Source organism: Xenopus laevis, chromosome 7S, assembly GCF_017654675.1.
Source record: "Xenopus laevis strain J_2021 chromosome 7S, Xenopus_laevis_v10.1, whole genome shotgun sequence".
Lineage (NCBI taxonomy): Eukaryota > Metazoa > Chordata > Amphibia > Anura > Pipidae > Xenopus > Xenopus laevis.
In genome coordinates this window covers 39900440-39923981 of record NC_054384.1, presented here as the reverse complement: position 1 = coordinate 39923981, position 23542 = coordinate 39900440, and the positions used below count along the sequence as shown (strand labels likewise).

The window sequence follows — 23542 nt, the reverse complement described above, 5'->3', positions numbered from 1 at the left end:
CTTTACCACTAGGCTCATTGTTCTCCCACTTTGTGTAATCAACAGAAGTTCCATCTAAATAATGGAGCTGGTTGGCAAGTTCCCCCACTGTAATTCCCAGGTATGCATATGTGTTGTATTGCTTCACAAGGGTTAGGATTACATTGTTCTCTGCTTCACTCATTGGGGTGGCAATACGTCCACCCACTTCTTTACATGAAGCCACAGAGGCTTCAAAATTCAGTTCATTCCACTGCTGGCAAACATCTTTCCTTCTGCTATCTGAATCTTTCCTTCTAAATGTAGAGCTAGAATATATGGAGACTTGGGTTTATCATCAATGATGTAGCATATATAGATACAATTTTCTGTCAGTGTAACAGTTACAAAACAATGTAGAATACATTTGTATTGGCAATTATCTTTTTTTTTTGTATCTCCCCATCTTCTTCTTGGGATGTTTACATCTTATTAAAATTATTCAGTAGTTCTACAGGTATGAAATATAGTATCTTGAAACATTAAGATTCCATTTATTTCCCATAGAATCCCATTTAAAAGTTGGTCTTTTTTTTGTTTATTTTTTGTTTACTTTTCCCATAATACAACTAAATTTTAACTAAGGTAGTATCAGACCATGTAAATAGTGCTAAATTCATGAAAGGGGAGTACAGGGACTTTCACTCCATTCTGGTCCTGTGGTTGCTATTATTGATTCAGTGTGCAAAAAAATGCCAGCTTGCACCTGTTTTTTTGCATTTTGCACAGACCACCCCCCCCAGTGGTAAGTGACCTCTATAGTAGAATCTGCATAATGTGGCACTCTAGCAACGTACATAACCAGGCATAGGGTCAAAGCTTTCTTTAAGAGCCTTAAGGCAAATATCCCACATTGTGTAAGATCTTTTTTCTGGTAAACTCTAGGTCCCAAGAATCAAGATAAAAAAACCTTATTCTCGTACTACAAATATGTAAAGGTTATGTAACTTTAGGAGTAAAAGCTGACACACGCCTTTTTGTTTCATAAAATCTGTTGTTTTTTTTAGATCAGCATTATTATTACTAATAGTATTATTATTATTACTATTATTAATATTATGATCAATAAGTTTAAATAATACTAACAATATGGAGCCTCTTCTGTGCTACAAGGAGAGTCCTGTCTCGCTTTAAAGGGTAAGTAAACCTTTAAAATAAGTGAAAATTGATGAAGTTGCTATTCTAAGAACTTTTGCAATATACATTCTGAAGGAGGGAGGGGGCGCCAGAGGATGCAGGCCTCTGGGGGCCCTTGGGGAAATCCGTCCCTCTGCATACACTTTTATATTCAAGTTCACAAAATGTAAATTTAATACATGAAAATAGTGGTATAAAAGGGATACCTTTATTGATATAATGATAATCACAGCCAGTTTTCAGAACATTTCAGTTCCATTTTCAAAGCTGATAGTAAACACAAAGTTACTAAGAGAAAATGCCTCTACAGTGAAAGAAAATATTGAAAATATGCTTAGCAACCAGTGTGCATGTATGTAGGAAAAATTGGCTCACCCAGGATTTTCTAAGCCCTTGTTGTACTGTACATATTTAGAATTTGTTGAACATACAGTTGGAACACTATATTCTGTGACACAGAAAGACAATTGAAATGCAGCCTGCATTTAGGAAGCCTGCAGAAAATGTTGTAGACATTCATAAACTGCTTGTGGAATAGACATGACACTGTGGCTTTTAACTGTGTAGGGTAAAGTATAGGCATGCTGCTTGGGTCAGTTGTCATAGTACAAAGGTTTTCTCCGGTCGCATCTATGGTTCCACCTGAGAACCATGGGTACCTTCCTATAACTTGTTCCACACATGCCTTTCCTGTAACTTTGTTCCACACATGCCTTCTTCCCAGTTATCAACATTGGTAGTACTGTTTTACTGGAAAAGCCAGTAAAATACAAGCCAGATGTCTATCATATTCAAAAACTAATGGGACCAATTAGACCAGGGGTCCCCAGCCTTTTTTACACAGCTGAATGTAAAAACTGTTTGGGTACCACACAAACAACATTTTGTGGGGATGCCAAATAAGGGCTGTGATAGGAAAATTGATAGCCCTAATATGGACTGATATCCAGCACAAGGCTCTGTCAGAGTACACCTGTGTCTTTATGCATTCAAAACTTGAATTTAAGCCAGGAACTTTAAAATAGGCACTTGGTATGAGGCCAGTGGAGCAATATAATTGGGAATAATGATCAGCATGTTGCTCACGATGGTTGGGGATCACTGCTGTAGACAAAAGTGGTGTTAACAGGTCACTAACTAAATATTCTACAGTATTGATCTGTTTGGGACATGCCATTTAATTAAATTGTATTTAACTATTACAAGCCCCAATTATGCACAATATATTGCAGTTAATATGAATAAATGTAAGTTTAACAGCTACCATAAATACTGTCAGCATTATGAACATGCCCAATAACAAACATTTATCAAAATATTTTAGATTGCTGCTATCACGAAAATTTTCAGTGCTAGGCAAACTCGCAAACAGTTAAGCGTTTTAGCTCACAGCTCATATCATTCCATGTTCCATCTATACGCATTTCCACACAGTCTTCCACTCCATTGTGATCGTTGGGTTCACCAGGCTTCCAGTTAGAAAATCCAATTTTATCATTGTTTGAGTATGTAAAAGTGCCTTCCTTTTGTTTGTCATGAATACCAATGACTGGTGCTTTATTGTACAGCAAAGATAAACTTAATACAGCTTTGTTTTCTGCATCATTCCTTGGTGTTGGCAGCTGTCCCCCAGCCTTGGAGCATGTTGACATAGCATCCTCATATGTGGCCTCTTCACCTCTGGTGGCATACAATTTTTCACCAACACTTGCTCCTTTTGAAAATACCAAGGCTGGGAAAAAAAAAAATACAGCCATATGATTGTATATAAAAGTACATAGTTCTGCACTTATAAGGTCATCCTAAAGGTTCATTTATTTTTTAAAAAAAGGCTTTTTAACAAATCACTTAATATCTAAATACCCACCCCTGTAAATATGACACAAACAATTCAAGCTCTCATAGAAATACCTACAAACAGTTAAACGCAGTAGGGGCAAATGCACTAAAATGTATGCAATGTAGTGCGCATATCAACACAATTCAGGTGGAGTAAACCCTCCCCAAACCCCCAGAGTTACACAGTGGAGTTCACATGCCATATTTCTTATCCTGTCAGTTTGTCAAGTTGAAGTTAGGTCTGGGAGAGGGTTAGGAGAGGGTTTAGTTTTCCTTGAGCCCAAATATGCTCCTGTACTTCCACATTGGGCCCATCCTGTCTATTCTGATGAAAGGTATATATCTCCATATGCTGAAGCTGGGAACCCTGGAGCTACAGCCACCCTGCATCTGGTGGTAGCTGCAGGGTTCCACCGCTTGTTGTATTAAAAGGAGCACCTAACTGGTGCCCAGTGAATTGGATGTGAACACTATTTTAAACACTCCAAAAGTGTTCTTGGAACACTTCATTTCAGGTCTCAGCAGTTCGATTGACCCCCTGTACTTTTTTCCTCATGCCAGTTTTCTTCATCTGGCGCAAGATTTACAGTGACAACTAATAGATGCACTAAGGAAAACATTATTGTGCTCTTGCACTCTTTCTGGCGGAAACTAAAATAAACCCTCATGTGTTTAAACGGAGACAAACAATGTATTGGCAGAGGGTTATTCAGACTAACCTTATTATAAGAGTAGATTTTCAAAATACCGAATATATCAATTCTTTCATTTTTATTCAGTGGTAGATTAGTTATTTAAATATTGACTCTCTAATATTTATATTTCAAGACATTGAATTCAACAATTTTTTTAAACTTGAATATGCTTTTTAAGGGCAACATGTTACAATACAACACTAACCTTTCTTCTGTATGGCCACATTAAGTTTCAGATTTCTTAGTTCGGCCTCCATACTATTCACCTTGGCACGTAGAGTTTCTATTATAGAATCTGTAGGAAAAGATGTTTCTGAGAGTCAAAATATTTAATGAAAGTATTTATGGAGTTTATGCTAATTTTGCAATGCTATGTCGCATCATGTGGTTAATATTTAAATAACCCACCATTCCAATACTCTAATGCTTTACCTAGTTGAAAAAAAATGTTGCAAAGTTTACAAGTTTTTAGTTGTTTTTTTTTCTATTTTTACACAAATAATGTAATAGGTAATACATTTTAAAAAAATACTGCATTCTAGTTTAAATAATATTGTCTGTTTTTATTTTCCTGATAATGCTGCTTATCATTCCTTTTTAATGTATTGTAGTATGGTGACAAAAAGGTCCCCAGTTTCTTGGGGAAAAATCATTGATGGAATGTATGTTGGGCCACGGATTCTCAGATATTGTTACTGAGTTGAGACCAGTAGTGCTGTTAGCAGAGAAACACTATGGGACACATTTACTAAGGGTCGAATATTGAGGGTTAATAAACTCTTGAATTCAAACCTCAAAGTAAAATCCTACGAATTCGAATATCGAATTCGAAGGATTTACTGCAAATCCTACAATCGAATGATTTAAAGGATTTTAATCGATCGATCAAAGGATTTTCCTTCGATCAAAAGAACCTTAGAAAACTGATGGGGAAGGTCCCCATAGGCTAACATTGTACCTCGGTAGGTTTAAACTGTCGAAGTACGTATTCAAAGTTTTTTTTTAAAGAGACAGTACTTCGACTATCAAATGGTTGAATAGTCAAACGATTTTTAGTTTGAATCGTTCGAATCGAAGTCGAAATCGTAGTTGAAGGTCGTAGTAGCCTATTCGATGTTAGAAGTACCCAAAAAAATACTTCGAAATTATAATTTTTTTTACTTCGAATCCTTCACTCGAGCTTAGTAAATGTGCCCCTTAGTCTCTCTGCAAGGTTTTTGTAATGGATGATCCAGGACTGGTCTTACTGGGAACCCGCAAGAGTAGGGTGGGGAGGATTACCAAATCCGTAGGGCAGGTTTTCAAGAGGCCCTAGGCCTATTTAGTACACCTGATGCTGAGCAGAAGTGCTGAATGTGTGTGAGACAAACTGCTGGAGTGCTCAGCTTCAGGAGAGAAAGAAAAACATTCATTTTGTGTTAGCCAGGAGGCTGGATATTTCTGTTAAACTTCTGTTTTTCGGTTACCTTCCCCCTGCGAGGGGAAATTTCTGCAGCAGCTGGAAAATGAACGTGGGCAGGAAGCCCTTAAACCGATCCTGGTGCGTGTGTCGCCTCATTTGCAGCCTACCAGCGAGTGAACCCCCACAGTATATATATATATATATATATATATATATATATATATTTTTTTTTTTTTTTTTTTAATTCTTTATTTATGAATCATTGTAGGGAGGGGGTACAGAAAGCAGAGAGGAGGGAAAGGGAGGGTGGGGTTCATAATAACAAATTGACAAAGTAAATATACTAGAAGCAAGCAAGAAAACAGTAAGTCTTTTCTCAAAGCTTATGGGTAAAATATGTCCATATAACAGCATATGACAGCAATTTACATATTAAGTTTGGAGAAGTATGAGCAAAAATAGCATTGGGTTTCAATGTAGAAATTCCTGGTGCAAAGTGTTAAAAACCCAGAAGGGTCTTATTTAGACTCATGCATAAACCAAAGTTAAACTACTATCTATTGGTTAAAATCATAGACAGTGGGTCTTGCTGTTAATTTAATGACTTCAGGTAATTTAACCAAGGGAGCCAGATTTTCCAGTATTTTGCACTTTGATTGTGAATTAAGTGAGTGATTTCCTCCATCTTTCTCACTTCCTCTACCAAGTGTAACCATTCATTTAATGTGGGAGTTTCAGAAGCTTTCCACTTCTTGGGGATCAGTGATTTTGCTACTTGAAGCAGGTGCACAGTAAGAGGGTCTGAGATTATTGTTTTTGTATCTTGAAAAAAATTCAACATTATCACTTCTTTATTTTCAACCTTTATATTACTATTAGTCACCTGATTTATTACTGTTAATATTTCATTCCATAAGTTATGTATAATAGGGCACGTTAACCATATATGTGTATGGGATCCTTCTGAAGCATTGCATCTCCAGCATAGTCCAGAACTCGAGGGATACATTTTTTTAAGCTTTACCGGTGTATAGTGCCACCTCATGATTAGCTTATACATTGCTTCCCTAGTTCTAACTGCTCTGGAAGATTTGTGAACGGATTTAAGAATTTTAAACCATATGCTATCAGGAATTACCAAGTTCAACTCCTTCTCCCATTCTGTACCTATGGCTCTAGGGCTGGAAGATTGATTTTCTATCAATAAATTATACATTTTGGAGAGAGGTTTATGTAAGCCCGTTGATTGTAAGCCCGTAAAATTGTTTCCCAAGTTGTTTCAGGCCTATCCCAGTCCTTACTATCACAAGTTTGGATGTAAGCATGTACAGTAATTGGTTGTAACCCCAATTATCCCTTGGGTGGATACCCCACCTCTTTTGTATATCTGCTAAGGGGATTGTTTTATTATTTCTAATAAAGTTTCTGATTGTCGTTTGACTATCATTCCACTTACCCCATCTCTTAAATGCGCCTTTTTCCATACTAGGTTGAAATTCTGGGTTATCAATCAATGGTTGATGTATATACGGAAGTTTAATAAGACCAAGCTTTATTTTATTTTTATGCCAAGTTTGTAAAGTGGCCCGACCAGGGGGTGTTGTAACAGTTTTTTGTGCGTATTCTCTTTTTTAATCCATAGATTGCTAAGTAGAGTGAAATCCACTATCGTCTGTTCCAGAAAACGCCAATCTTTCTTATTTTCCCCATTTGACCATCCTAGTATCCGCACTAGGTGAACTGCTACATAGTACATGTAAGAACCTGGAAGGCCTAGGCCTCCTTTCTCTTTCCGAGAAGTAAGCAAAGTATGTTTTAGTCTAGGGTTTTTCCCTCCCCAGATAAACCTGGAAATCATCGATTTAACTGAGGCAAAGAAAGATTGGGGCAGAGAAATTGGTATGGTTTGGAGTAAATACAATAATTTAGTAGTCTTTAGTAGTTTTTGGAAGGATAGTAGAAGGGGCATGTAATTATCCTGGTAGAGTTCCCTAAGATCGGCCCTAATTTTAACTCCTAAATATTTAATTGATAGGGATGCCCATTTGAACGGAAAGTTTTTTTGGAGTAGTGTAGCCTTTGTGTCCGTAATGTTTATGTTTAACATCTCCGACTTTGAATAATTCACTTGAAAGTTTGAGAGGTGACCAAACTTTCCCATCAGGGATATTATTTTTGGGATAGAGATAGTGGGTTTTGTAATGAATAATAGGAGATCATCCGCAAATACAATTGATTTAAATTCTTTACCACTTGTTATAAGTCCTGAAATATCTGGGTCATTTCTTATATGAGCGAGTAGAATCTCCATAACCAAAATAAAAAGAATCGGTGACAAGGGGCAGCCCTGACGAGTACCATTGAATATTTGCACCTTGGGGGAAAGTATTCCATTAACTCTAATTCTCGCCGTAGGTTGATCGTATAAGGCCATTATATTATCTCGGGGCCGAAACCAAAACCTTTTAGCGTTCTATCAAGGAAGGGCCAGGACACTCTATCAAAAGCCTTTTCGGCATCGGTGGTAACAGAAGGTATCTTATGAAGTTTAGCATGTTCAATCAATGAGATAAGTTTAGTTGTGTTATCTTTACCTTCCCGTTTAGGTACAAAGCCTGCTTGATCACTGTGGATAATATTTGGTAAGTATACCTTTATTCTATTACTAAGCATCTTTGCATATAATTTCATATCTACATTGATCAAGGAAATAGGTCTATAACTTTGAGTTGGGGGTCCTTATCAGGTTTGGGTATTATGGTGATATGAGCTTCTTGGGCTTGTGCGTAAAAACTATTCCCATTTGTAACCCCATTGAAATAGTCCAATAACAGGGGAGTTAACTTGGTCTTAAATGTTTTGTAGAATAGAGATGTGTAGCTGTCTGGGCCAGGGCTCTTCCCGGGGGGTAAAGAGTCTATGCACTCTTCTAGTTCACTCATTGTAAAAGGAGTGTCTAAATTCTCCCTTATCTCTTGATTCAATCTGGTTATACCTGACTCATAAATGAAAGTATCCGTATCATTTAGTGTATCTGTGCTGGGGGTTTTTGATTTTAGTTTGTAAAGCTCTTGGTTGTATTTTTGGAAAGAATCAGCTATGCCCTTAGTATCATAATGAGTTATTTTTTCCCCATCTTTAATTGACATAACCTGTGTTTGTGGTTGGAGTTTTTTTAGTTTTCTCGAAAAATATTTGTTGCATTTATCTCCTAATTCATATGATTTCTGTTTTATTCTCATATAAGTTTTCTGAACTTTCTGATTGATTACAAAATACACAAAGTTTTTTGAGCTATGTTCTCTTTATGAGTTTGTTCTAGTTTAGATATGTCTTTTAATAAGTTGGAAATTTCTTTCTCTTTTTCCTTTTTCAGATGACTACTCATAGAAATTAGTCTGCCTCGGAGAACACAATTCAATGTTTCCCACAATGTCGCTGGAGAAATCTCCTCTGATTTATTATTGCTTAGTATTGATTCTATCCATGAGTGTATTTGGTTCTTCCTGTCTTCTGTGTGTGTAAGGAATTCATTTAGCCTCCATGTGAATTCTGCCCTTAATGTGCCTGGGATTGCAAATTTAATAAGTATTGGTGAATGGTCAGACAAAATGGTACTCCCTATATCTGCAGTTGTAAATAACCTTAACCAATATTGTGAGATGAATATGTAATCTATCCGAGAATAAACTAAATGTACTTTTGAAAAGTGTGTGTAATCCTTTTTCGTTGGGTTCAGAGCTTTCCATATATCCAATAACTGCATCTCAGCAAGTAAATTTTTAATTTCTTTTAAACCTTTGTAGGAAATAGACGATTTCTTAGACAAGGAATCAGTTAGCGGGTTCAAAGTTATATTGAAATCACCCCCTAAAATAGTGAGCCCTTCTCTGAAATTTTCAAGATTTTTTAAGAATTGTTTCAAAAAATTAACCTGCCCTGAGTTTGGTACATAAACGTTTGCTATCGTACGGATATGATCTGCTAGCTTCCCTTTTACAATAACATAGCGACCTTCTTTATCAGTGATAGAGTCCATGTATGTAAATGGAAGATCTTTGTGTATTGAGGTAATTACCCCGGTAGCTTTCTTCATTGGGTTATTACTACAAAATACATAGGGGTAGTGATGTAATTTCAGAATCGGAGTATGATTTTCTTTGAAGTGTGATTCCTGAATCAATACTATCTTGGCCTTATATTTAATACATTGGTGGAAAATTTGGGCTCTTTTAATTGGTTCATTGATACCATTAACATTCAGAGAGTAGATTACACCTTCTATATTATTTGTTTTAGCCATGGTCATGGAAAATTGTTAGATATATATGTAGTGATTGGTATTGACGCTTGCCAAAAGGAAAAGAGTAAAGGGGAACAAGAAAAGAAAAAGGCCACCTTAGGGCCTTGGAAAAGGGGGTTGTTGAGGGACAATTTTTGCCGCTGTAGACTTATCTTGGGAAACTCCAAATGCCGTGGTGTTGTAATTGCGGCGTGGGTGCAGTGCACCATGCTATAGGGGATGTGTGGCTGCGTGGGACTCAGAGGGATCACCATAGGTATCATTTAAGCTGCATTTTACCTGAACCTGTCCCAGCCAGAATTAAGCTAAAAATTATACCTTGTGTTACGATGGGGTCTTTTGGTTGAACTTTTTAATGACCCTTAAAACCAGTAGGTTAGAACTGAAGCCATAGAAATACCTGTTCAAAAGCCTGTAAAATAGCAATTAAAGAGGAACATAATCATAAAACTTCCAAACCATATAACCTTTGAAACTGTAAAGAAGCATTCTTTCAAAAATTATGTTCATTATAACACCTAAAGTATAACTACAATATAAATCGTTTGTCTTACGAAACAGTAGACGGCAATAACCATTATGACTTCTTGTGTCTTTATCAAAATGGGAAAGGTGAAGTGTAGATTATGAATAGGTATCCGTTTCACACACGTAGAGTCCAGTCAACTGAAGAAATGTAAAAGAGTCCATAAACATAAGTTCTTCATTGTGGTTCATATAAAGGTCCAATATTATATTGGTAATGAAGGTCGAAAGTCCTAAAATGTCTATTTCGATCTTTCTCTTGGGGTCCTTGGGGTCCTTGGGGTCCGAGGCATCTTTTTAGAATTGGGTGTGAGCATCCATTCTTCCTGTATGGAGAAGTCCAAATATTTAATCTTTCCAGAACTTGGAATCCATACTGGTAGTTCTACATCAGGTAAATGGAGTTTTTTCCGAAAATTTTCTGTGTCACTTGGATAACGCAGGATTGCAGTATAGCCGTCTTTATTGGCTGAGAGTGAAAAGGGGTATCCCCATCTATACAGGATATTTTGTTCTCTCAAAATATCTGTTAATGGCTTTAGCATCCTCCTCTTAACCAGAGTTATCCTGGAAAGATCCTGAAAAAGTTTTATATTATTATCCCCATAGGATAGTTGGTTCGCTTCCTTAGCGTTATTTAAAATTTCCTCTTTCAGTACAAAGGAGTGGAGACAACACAAAATGTCCCGAGGTACATTTAAAGGAGCCACTTTTGGTTTTTGGACCCTATGGGCCCTGTCAATTTTAATATCAGTATCAGCGTCCCTTCTCAAAATGGAGTTAAATATCTGTAGCAAGGCAGGACGAATTTCTTTAGAGTGAACGGATTCAGGGACCCCCCATACTCTAATATTGTTTCTCCTGCTCCTGAATAACAATATCTTGCTGCTGGATGTGCGTATATATGGCCTTTTGATTGTTGGTGCACTTACTTTGATTATGTTCTAAAGAGTCTGTGCGGGTAGCAAGGGTTAACAGATCCATTTTTATGTCTTTGATCTCCTCTTTAATTACTGCAGTAAAGTCTTGCAGCATTTCTTTAATATCGGACTTAGAAGGGAGATTAGCGATATAGGACTGCATGTCCATCTCTTCCTCTCCTTAACTGTCTGCCTCAGACTGTTCTCTATTATAGGCCGCCTCCTCCTCCTGGTCTGCCCTTGCGGCCGCCATTTTGGAGTCAGTACGGATCGATTTCTTTTTCAGAAATAGTGGGGCTATATCGCTGCTGGGCAGTTGTAACTTGCGCCCAGTACGTTTGCTCACCTCGGACCTGCTCCTGTGTGTTTTCCCCATCTGTGTAACTTCTGTGAGTGTCCGGTACAGGTCAGTGTGCACGGAGCGCTCACCTCACGCGACCATCCAGAGCCGCGTCAGGCAACGCCCCTAACCCCCACAGTATATTAATGACTATTGCTATCATGACCTTTGGAAAACAAAGTGAATTATCAGTGTTTATATCAATGCTTACATACACCATTAATAATAATAATACTACGCTAGTTTGTTCAAATGTATTTACATTGCAAGACAAAGAGACAGAACACAGGATCACCAGGAGACTTTTTTCTAGGACGTCACCATACCAGTGGTTTCTTTGAGTTTCAACCTCTTTTTAAACTGCAGCATTTAGTGTAGACTCCCTGACCATATAACAAGGTTGCAGTTATTATAAATATATAAATAATATATATAATATTATATATATAAGCCATTTGGCCATTAATATCTGATAAAGCAACTAAGGGGCAGATTTACTAAGCTCGAGTGAATAGTTTGAATGAAAAAATATTCAAATTTCGAAGTTTTTTTTTGTGTACTTCGACCATCAAATTGAATTGAAAGATTCGAACGTTTCGAAGTAAAAATAGTTTGACTATTCGATCATTCGATAATCGAAGTACTGTCTCTTTAAAAAAAACTTCAACTTCATACTTCGCCACATTAAAGCTCCTGAAGTACAAAGTTAGCCTATGGGGACCTTCCAGACCACTTTTCTACGTTTTTTTTTTTTGATAGAATAAAAATCATTCGATCGATCGCTTAAAATCCTTTGAATTCTATATTCGAATTCGAAGCATTTTACTTCTAGGGTCGAATTCGAGGGTTTTTTAACCGTTGAAATTCGACCCTTGATAAATCTGCCCCTAAGTGTTCACCCTAATTAGCATAGGTGGATTTTCATTAAGGCTAGGGGAGGCTAAGCGTCCCCAAAGGTATCTGAAACCTAAAACAAAAAAAACAAAAAAAAATAAAACCTGCTTCCTTGCTGCCTGCGCTGTTCCTTTAATTAGCGGTTGAAACTTAAGCTGGCCATAGACTCAAAGATTCGCTCGTTTGGCGACATCGCCAGTCGAGCGGATCTTTACCCGATATGCCACTAACGGCATGGCTATATTGTGGGTAATTCGAATGTTCGGCCATATGGCCGAACGATCTAATTACGATACACCAAGGGGCTCCAACGGGTCGGTTGGTTAAAAATCAAACCTTCCCAATTGATATCGTGGCCAGATATCGATCGGGAAGACCCTCGATCTTGGAACTTGGAATCCATTCTAGTAGTTCTACATCAGGTAAATGGAGTTTTTTCCGAAAATTTTCTGTGTCCCTTGGATAACACAGGATTGCAGTATAGCCGTCTTTATTGGCTGAGAGTGAAAGGGGTATCCCCATCTATATAGGATATTTTGTTCTCTCAAAATATCTGCTAATGGCTTTAGCATCCTCCTCTTAACCAGAGTTATCCAGGAAAGATCCTGAAAAAGTTTTATATTATTATCCTCATAGGATAGTTGGTTCGCTTCCTTAGCATTATTTAAAATTTCCTCTTTCAGTACAAAGGAGTGGAGACAACACAAAATGTCCCGAGGTGCATTTGAAGGAGCCACTTTTGGGTTTTGGACCCTATGGGCCCTCTCAATTTTAATATCAGTATCAGCGTCCCTTTTCAAAATGGAGTTAAATATCTGTAGCAAGGCAGGACGAATTTCTTCAGAGTGAACGGATTCAGGGACCCCCCATACTCTAATATTGTTTCTCCTGCTCCTGTTTTCTTGATCCTCCAATTGTCTCTGAAGCTCCTGAATAACAATATCTTGCTGCTGGATGTGCGTATATATGGCCTTTTGATTGTTGGTGCACTTACTTTGATTATGTTCTAAAGAGTCTGTGCGGGTAGCAAGGGTTAACAGATCCCTTTTTATGTCTTTGATCTCCTCTTTAATTACTGCAGTAAAGTCTTGCAGCATTTCTTTAATATCGGACTTAGAAGGGAGATTAGCGATATAGGACTGCATGTCCATCTCTTCCTCTCCGTAACTGTCTGCCTCAGACTGTTCTCTATTATAGGCCGCCTCCTCCTCCTGGTCTGCCCTTGCGGCCGCCATTTTGGAGTCAGTACGGATCGATTTCTTTTTCAGAAATAGTGGGGCTATATCGCTGCTGGGCAGTTGTAACTTGCGCCCAGTAGGTTTGCTCGCCTCGGACCTGCTCCTGTGTGTTTTCCCCATCTGTGTAACTTCTGCAAGTGTCCGGTACAGGTCAGTGTGCACGGAGCGCTCACCTCACGCGACCGTCCAGAGCCGCGTCAGGCAACGCCCCTAACCCCCACAGTATATTAATGACTATTGCTTTCATGACCTTTGGAAAACAAAGTGAAATATCAGTGTTTATATCAATGCTTACATACACCATTAATAATAATAATACTACGCTAGTTTGTTCAAATGTATTTACATTGCAAGACAAAGAGACAGAACACAGGATCACCAGGAGACTTTTTTCTAGGACGTCACCATACCAGTGGTTTCTTTGAGTTTCAACCTCTTTTTAAACTGCAGCATTTAGTGTAGACTCCCTGACCATATAACAAGGTTGCAGTTATTATAAATATATAAATAATATATATAATATTATATATATAAGCCATTTGGCCATTAATATCTGATAAAGCAACTAAGGGGCAGATTTACTAAGCTCGAGTGAATAGTTTGAATGAAAAAATATTCAAATTTCGAAGTTTTTTTTTGTGTACTTCGACCATCAAATTGAATTGAAAGATTCGAACGTTTCGAAGTAAAAATAGTTTGACTATTCGATTATTCGATAATCGAAGTACTGTCTCTTTAAAAAAAACTTCAACTTCATACTTCCCCACATTAAAGCTCCTGAAGTACAAAGTTAGCCTATGGGGACCTTCCAGAGCACTTTTCTACGTTTTTTTTTTTGATAGAATAAAAATCATTCGATCGATCGCTTAAAATCCTTTGAATTCTATATTCGAATTCGAAGCATTTTACTTCTAGGGTCGAATTCGAGGGTTTTTTAACCGTTGAAATTCGACCCTTGATAAATCTGCCCCTAAGTGTTCACCCTAATTAGCATAGGTGGATTTTCATTAAGGCTAGGGGAGGCTAAGCGTCCCCAAAGGTATCTGAAACCTAAAACAAAAAAAAACAAAAAAAAATAAAACCTGCTTCCTTGCTGCCTGCGCTGTTCCTTTAATTAGCGGTTGAAACTTAAGCTGGCCATAGACTCAAAGATTCGCTCGTTTGGCGACATCGCCAGTCGAGCGGATCTTTACCCGATATGCCACTAACGGCATGGCTATATTGTGGGTAATTCGAATGTTCGGCCATATGGCCGAACGATCTAATTACGATACACCAAGGGGCTCCAACGGGTCGGTTGGTTAAAAATCAAACCTTCCCAATTGATATCGTGGCCAGATATCGATCGGGAAGACCCTCGATCTTGGAACTTGGAATCCATTCTAGTAGTTCTACATCAGGTAAATGGAGTTTTTTCCGAAAATTTTCTGTGTCCCTTGGATAACACAGGATTGCAGTATAGCCGTCTTTATTGGCTGAGAGTGAAAGGGGTATCCCCATCTATATAGGATATTTTGTTCTCTCAAAATATCTGCTAATGGCTTTAGCATCCTCCTCTTAACCAGAGTTATCCAGGAAAGATCCTGAAAAAGTTTTATATTATTATCCTCATAGGATAGTTGGTTCGCTTCCTTAGCATTATTTAAAATTTCCTCTTTCAGTACAAAGGAGTGGAGACAACACAAAATGTCCCGAGGTGCATTTAAAGGAGCCACTTTTGGGTTTTGGACCCTATGGGCCCTCTCAATTTTAATATCAGTATCAGCGTCCCTTTTCAAAATGGAGTTAAATATCTGTAGCAAGGCAGGACGAATTTCTTCAGAGTGAACGGATTCAGGGACCCCCCATACTCTAATATTGTTTCTCCTGCTCCTGTTTTCTTGATCCTCCAATTGTCTCTGAAGCTCCTGAATAACAATATCTTGCTGCTGGATGTGCGTATATATGGCCTTTTGATTGTTGGTGCACTTACTTTGATTATGTTCTAAAGAGTCTGTGCGGGTAGCAAGGGTTAACAGATCCCTTTTTATGTCTTTGATCTCCTCTTTAATTACTGCAGTAAAGTCTTGCAGCATTTCTTTAATATCGGACTTAGAAGGGAGATTAGCGATATAGGACTGCATGTCCATCTCTTCCTCTCCGTAACTGTCTGCCTCAGACTGTTCTCTATTATAGGCCGCCTCCTCCTCCTGGTCTGCCCTTGCGGCCGCCATTTTGGAGTCAGTACGGATCGATTTCTTTTTCAGAAATAGTGGGGCTATATCGCTGCTGGGCAGTTGTAACTTGCGCCCAGTAGGTTTGCTCACCTCGGACCTGCTCCTGTGTGTTTTCCCCATCTGTGTAACTTCTGCAAGTGTCCGGTACAGGTCAGTGTGCACGGAGCGCTCACCTCACGCGACCGTCCAGAGCCGCGTCAGGCAACGCCCCTAACCCCCACAGTATATTAATGACTATTGCTTTCATGACCTTTGGAAAACAAAGTGAAATATCAGTGTTTATATCAATGCTTACATACACCATTAATAATAATAATACTACGCTAGTTTGTTCAAATGTATTTACATTGCAAGACAAAGAGACAGAACACAGGATCACCAGGAGACTTTTTTCTAGGACGTCACCATACCAGTGGTTTCTTTGAGTTTCAACCTCTTTTTAAACTGCAGCATTTAGTGTAGACTCCCTGACCATATAACAAGGTTGCAGTTATTATAAATATATAAATAATATATATAATATTATATATATAAGCCATTTGGCCATTAATATCTGATAAAGCAACTAAGGGGCAGATTTACTAAGCTCGAGTGAATAGTTTAAATGAAAAAATATTCAAATTTCGAAGTTTTTTTTGTGTACTTCGACCATCGAATTGAATTGAAAGATTCGAACGTTTCGAAGTAAAAATAGTTTGACTATTCGATCATTCGATAATCGAAGTACTGTCTCTTTAAAAAAAACTTCAACTTCATACTTCGCCACATTAAAGCTCCTGAAGTACAAAGTTAGCCTATGGGGACCTTCCAGAGCACTTTTCTACGTTTTTTTTTTATAGAATAAAAATCATTCGATCGATCTCTTAAAATCCTTTGAATTCTATATTCGAATTCGAAGCATTTTACTTCTAGGGTCGAATTCGAGGGTTTTTTAACCGTTGAAATTCAACCCTTGATAAATCTGCCCCTAAGTGTTCACCCTAATTATCATAGGCGGATTTTCATTAAGGCTAGGGGAGGCTAAGCGTCCCCAAAGGTATCTGAAACCTAAAACAAAAAAATAAAATAAAATAAAACCTGCTTCCTTGCTGCCTGCGCTGTTCCTTTAATTAGCGATTGAAACTTAAGCTGGCCATAGACTCAAAGATTCGCTCGTTTGGCGACATCGCCAGTCGAGCGGATCTTTCCCCGATATGCCACTAACGGCATGGCTATATTGTGGGTAATTCGAATGTTCGGCCATATGGCCAAACGATCTAATTACGATACGCCAAGGGGCTCCAACGGGTCGGTTGGTTAAAAATCAAACCTTCCCGATTGATATCGTGGCCAGATATCGATCGGGAAGACCCGTCGGAAGCCCTCATACACGGGCAGATAAGCTGTCAAATTTGTCCAAATGACAGATATCGCAAGCTTTATCTGCCCGTGTATGAAGAGATCATTTGCGCTCTGATTGGATATTTGTGGGTTTGCAGCTTGTCCAATCAGAGCACAGCTGACTTTACAGACAGGAAAATGGACCAACCAGGTACAGAGTAGACGGGGCTGGGAAAACTTCACTGATTGAAGGCATGGCAGAAGGAAGAAGCTGAAATATTGAACTGGGCATATTTGCAGCAATTTTCATTACATTCACAGGTACAATATACATTCTGAGGCACTATTCCACCAGCTCTAATAAACAAATTATTTTTCTCAGCCAGCATCAGTCCAATCCATGTCATGAATCTTTCCCCTGAAAAAAATGTTTTCATAGGTCTTCTTTTTTGCAGCTCTTCTTTTTGGTTTCTACTAGTTTTTCTTACTTTTTTCATGGTTGTTTTCATGCAGTTGGCACTGTGTTATTAAATACTATTTTTCCTGAGGCTCTTATATGTTAACTAGCACTTCATTTATCTTATTTTAAGTTCTGATGGTATGCCTACTAATATCAATACTGCATGTATGTTATCCTGTCATTTTTAAGGGGGTATTTATTTGCAATTAGTCACTCATTACTTTGGGTGCATCCAACCCTTATTTTCCACTGCCTCTCATAATGAGCCTGGTGCTGTCCCGGAGTAACAATCTGCAAGTTTTAGCAAATGCCAGAGGGGCTGCTGTAAGATGCCATAGACAGTCACTAATTATTGGGTTGGTGGGGGATGTTTGGGCTTCTGTGGAATGCCAGGGCCTGTTTTGATTCCTAGTCTGAACCTGGAATGGTGTGCCAGGAGCCACTGTCTACCACTGGGTATAATGTGCCAGGAGCCACTGTTTCCCTCTGGGTATAATGTGCCAGGACCCACTGTCTCCCACTGGGTATAATGTTCCCGGATCCACTGTCTCCCTCTGGGTATAATGTGCCAGGAGCCACTGTCTCCCACTGGGTATATTGTGCCAGTACCCACTGTCTCCCTCTGGGTATAATGTGCCAGTACCCACTGTCTCTCACTAGGTATAATGTGCCAGTACCCACTGTCTCTCACTGAGTATAATGTCTCTAACTGAATATAATGTACCAGGAGCCAGTGTCTCTCACTGAGAATAATGTGCCAGTACCCACTGTCTCTCACTGAGTATAATGTGCCAGTACCCACTGTCTCTCACTGAGTATAATGTGCCAGGAGCCACTGTCTCCCACTGGATATAATGTGCCAGGAGCCACTATCTCCAGGTGGGTATATTGCATATGGTGTTTTACTACCCACTGCCATACATTGTTTATAATGTGAATCTGACATTACCTGTAAAGGGCACCAGTCACCCTGAATTTGGTTGGCTGGTGGGAGCTATTTTTTTTTATTAGCTTGCACCTTTGGTTGTGTAAAAAAATTTAGGGTGATGGTTCCCTTTAAGTTAGCCAGTATATGGCCAACTTTAGCCTCTCCAGACAAAAAAATCACCCTCCGCCTATACTAAGTAGTCTTCAGTCTCTCTAGCCCTTCACCGAGGCACTGCAGTGAGCCTACAAACAGCTTCACAGTTTCAGAACTGTTGTCTTAGACTGACTGGTTCAACTTATGCTAGAGAGACCAGATATGCCTCTGTCATATTTAATAGATAGATGATAGGGGCTAGGGGTAGGCAAAAGAGGCATGAGCCTAGGGCACAATGCTGAGGGGTGGGGGGCTTTGGGGCACTAGGCATGTACCTTTTGCCTGTATAATCCTAGTCTAGGCCTCAAGTCCCTCCAGTACTGCCTGCTCCTCACTGCTCCTACTCCTTCATCTCTTCGCAGTGCAAGGTTGTCGACTGGGTTGCCTAGGGTGCCGAACCCTGTATGTGAGTGTATAGATAGGTTGTTATAAGTATGTGTATACTGTATATTTGAACTGGCGTTTCAATTGGAGGTGTTGTAAATACTTTTGTCAACCCAACTTAACTATGTAGCTATATGTCATTTCATTAATGGGTGATATTTCGGTTCACGTGACTCATTTTCACCAGGCTCTGCACACCTTCACTGCTTTGTAAGGATAAACTAGACTGGTGCTTTGCATTCTACTGTTATGTTATGTTCTTCCTCTAATTCATTTTGCTTTACAAGAAATTCACAGTATCATAAAATTATTTGCAATTGGTTTTCACATTTTAACATGTTAACAGTAACAGGGACTTATTTAGTAATGAACGCAAAAAACTTAAAAATATTGGCAGCATCAAAATGAGGTTTCCCCTATGTCATGTGCCTTTTACCTCTTTTTTCTGGGGCCGAAGGGTAGGGAGAGCATTTCCAGCATTCAGGGTCTGCAGGGTCATAAGGTCTGTGGCACACAGGGTTTTTTTCCTGGCATCCCAGTCCTACAGTGAACGGCACAACTGTCTAGTATTCCACTATTTCCACTAAAGTCTGTTTCTGTTATTTTATTGTATAAACTATTTGAAACCTCACTTACTAGACAACATTGATAATTGTATCATGTTAAAACCCTTCATTATAATTATTGACATGTTCACCAAACAGAACAACTATTATTAGGTTATTATAAGATTATTAATAATAATATTAAATATCACTTATATGTTTCAGTAATTAAACTTTACAGGTTTATTAATACACAGAAAATAAAGTTACCTGAATATCCCTTCTCTCCTTTTGGTCCAGGAACGCCTTGTGGGCCTGTAAATGTAAAGAATAGTATCACATTTTATGTTACCGAAGTTTAGATGACAGAAAATAAATGCTGGCAATATAAAGAAAATACAGGTATGGTATCTCTTTTTCCAGAAACCTGATATCCAGAAATGTTTGTAACTATGGGGAAATGTGTCAGTCACAGTTGGCTGAACAAAGCTAATCCTCTGGTTACTATAGGTCAAGTACAAATTTGGTGTGGTCAGGTACAATGTGGCTAAACCATTTCAAATTAACCACAATATGTCCAGCAACATTTCTGTAACCTCTATTTCGTCTCAATAACGGCCTTCGCAAAGTGGAAGAGGAATGTGAGGATGTACAGCTCTCATATGTGGGTATATTTGATCACTGATGCTATATATTGGCCCCTCAGTGTGTGTTTCCTCAGTGTAGTAGAAGATTGTTTATTGCATCCTTTTACATTTATCTTTCTTTCCCTTTAGTTTCATATTATAGGCATCTAAGCTTAAAAACAAGTGTCACTGGTTGTTTAAAACTAGTAGGCAATGGTCACCAATAGGTCTGGAGAAAAAAAAAACCTGTCATGTAGTATAATGTGGTAAATAAAAATGCACATTTACCTGCATTTCCTTTGAGTCCAGGCATTGCTGGAAATCCCTTTTCTCCCTTGTCTCCTTGGTTTCCTTTAGGCCCTACTTTTCCAGGAGGCCCAGTGTTGCCTCGTAAACCTGGGGTTCCCGGATCTCCAGGTAATCCCTGTGAGCCTGCAAATGTAACCCATAAAATAAATGACTTGTCTCTGTTTCACTTTTGACCCCAAAATAACCAGTTGAGTAATAACTGTAACATAAAGAAGTTATTTATTAAAGGGGAAACAAACATCCCACGCCAAGTTCTGTTTAACAGCAAGTAATGTACTATATGAAAGGCTTACCCAGTGCCATTTCAGTTTAAAAAAATCAATTCACCTTTTTGGTTTAGATACCATGTACTGTGAGTGCAAAGCTGCATGAAGCCCATAGAACTGCCATTTATACCTTTTGATGTAAAGGGGAGACTATTTTATACCTAAATATTTTTTTCCTTTCCTATTATAAAGGAAATAAAGAGGCCGCTGGACCAAGGTCTAGAATGCTAAACTTTATGAGTAAGCATTTAAAACCTGACAATAAAACATTGCATCCAAGAGTTCATATTTTTGAAAGAACAATACCAAATCGATCTTAGAAAATGGTGGCCTTCTCCCTACCTGCATCACCTTTAGGTCCATTGGCACCATCTCTACCATCTCTTCCATTTAAACCTGGAAGCCCTTGTACCACAGAGCACGAGGCTGGAGTTTCAGAGTCAGCTTTGGAGAACAGAGGCAGGAATACGGCAATGATCACAGCAATAATCTGTAGGCAGTACCTCATGTCTGATTTTTCAACCCTAGAAAGAAAAGCAGCAATTAATTAATAATCATTACCAAAGGAATTTTGTGATAAATTATGTTTTATGAGCATTAGGAAATATATCCAGTATTACCTCTGTAGGTCGTTGAAGAAAATGCATTCAGAATACAGTTGTTAGCAAGGACAAACCTTACCTATTAACACAGTGTGTTCCCTCCCCAAAAATAATAATTTATCAGCTTTATGTGCTAAAGCAAAAAAAAAAAAAAAAAACTAGAGATAACATCTATCTCTTAAATTAGAAGATACTGACTATTTGCCAGTATCATGTTAGTTTGGTCAAAGTTCAGTGTCAGGCCATACGCAATAAAATACACAATATTGTGAAATGGTACTTTGTGAAGCTTGTTTTACTTTGCTTATTTTTACATGTTTTTTTATTTTATTTGTATACTCTGCTTTCCCTATGCTCCGTGTGTGATAAGAGCCTTGTAGAGTTTGTTAGCATTTGATAGTTGTTGTTAGGGGCCCCTAAGGTGTTTAATTATGTGTTGGGGCTCCTGTGTTATCCACAGTGGAGGAGGATGCATATGGATTTAAGGGTATGTTTAAATATTACTTAAAAGTTTCATATACAGTATAAGTAATGATATCACCATTAATATGGACATGGTCTTGAGTGATTAAATGTGTGTGTGGCTTAGGGGGAGGTCAACACTGACTTCCATTATTAGCCCTCCACTATGTAGGCCAGAAAAATTCCACCCCTCGTTCCATTGTAATACAATAAACAATAAATAATAACAAGAATCAAAGTATTTAGCAAAGATCACACCCAGGAACTCACAAAGATGAGCCTATATTTGGGCAAGGTCTGAAATGTTCTGGCGTCTTAAATAGGCCAGTTTTCACGCCAAACGGATGCGCTGGCATCGTGACACTGCGTGCTGATGTTGCGCACCTTAACGCGATGGCGTCCTGATGCTGCGTCCATTCTCACACGCTGGTGTCAAGACGTTGCGCACGCTTGATGCGTCAGAACGTGCCACGAGGGAATCCTTGCCGAAGAGGACCGGAGCGGTGAGTATTCCTTACAGTTGGACAACACTGATTTCACTGATAAAATTAAGTTTTGACATATGTCCTTGGAAGGAGAAGGGTGGATGTTGTTTAATAATAATAGCAACAACGAAAAACTTCACTGAAAAAAATTGCATCTAGCTTTTTTTAATGTGTTTTTCCAATTCATATTTTTTTTTGCAAATATGCTGGCTCTCAAGAAATTCTAAGGTTGAGTTAATTTGAGTTTTTTGCAAATTCGAAAAACTAAAAATTTTTAATTCTAGTGAATCAGCCTCCTTGTTTGTTGTAAAAGAGCCTTGTGTTGAAATGTACACAGATGGCTATTGGAATGACGAAGTTTGTAATCAATATCGACTGACTGCGTGTGAGTTTTAAATTATATATTAATTTGCAATAATATTTGCTTGTTAAAATAACTTATATTTATATATTTAATGAAATTTTTTCTTGCAACAGCATTTTTTGTGGGATGCTCAAAATCTGATCTCTGCTGCTGTAATGTAAATCTGATAGAGTAGGAAACACAGTCGTCAAGTCGGATGCGACGGAAGTAAGGTAAGATATACAAATGTTGGATGGGGTCACAGAGTTGATCCGACGCGACACGACTGTCAGATGCAGGCGCTGCGTATTAACGTATTGTATGAGGAAAAATTACATTTCCTTTACCACTAGGCTCATTGTTCTCCCACTTTGTGTAATCAACAGAAGTTCCATCTAAATAATGGAGCTGGTTGGCAAGTTCCCCCACTGTAATTCCCAGGTATGCATATGTGTTGTATTGCTTCACAAGGGTTAGGATTACATTGTTCTCTGCTTCACTCATTGGGGTGGCAATACGTCCACCCACTTCTTTACATGAAGCCACAGAGGCTTCAAAATTCAGTTCATTCCACTGCTGGCAAACATCTTTCCTTCTGCTATCTGAATCTTTCCTTCTAAATGTAGAGCTAGAATATATGGAGACTTGGGTTTATCATCAATGATGTAGCATATATAGATACAATTTTCTGTCAGTGTAACAGTTACAAAACAATGTAGAATACATTTGTATTGGCAATTATCTTTTTTTTTGTATCTCCCCATCTTCTTCTTGGGATGTTTACATCTTATTAAAATTATTCAGTAGTTCTACAGGTATGAAATATAGTATCTTGAAACATTAAGATTCCATTTATTTCCCATAGAATCCCATTTAAAAGTTGGGTCTTTTTTTTTGTTTATTTTTTGTTTACTTTTCTCATAGTACAACTAAATTTTAACTAAGGTAGTATCAGACCATGTAAATAGTGCTAAATTCATGAAAGGGGAGTACAGGGACTTTCACTCCATTCTGGTCCTGTGGTTGCTATTATTGATTCAGTGTGTAAAAAAATGCCAGCTTGCACCTGTTTTTTTGCATTTTGCACAGACCACCCCCCCCCCAGTTGTAAGTGACCTCTATAGTAGAATCT

At 38.3% G+C, this 23542-nt stretch overlaps 1 protein-coding gene across 1 annotated transcript; it reads right to left on the bottom strand.

Moving 5' to 3' along the window:
* Positions 1–1341: 1341 nt before the first annotated feature.
* LOC101027275 (surfactant protein D) lies at positions 1342–21044 on the bottom strand. Its single transcript, NM_001280629.1, is given in 5 exon segments — positions 1342–2887; positions 3895–3984; positions 19588–19632; positions 20232–20375; positions 20861–21044. Coding segments are annotated over 5 exon segments (825 nt in total). The 5' UTR covers positions 21027–21044; the 3' UTR covers positions 1342–2507.
* Positions 21045–23542: the final 2498 nt, after the last annotated feature.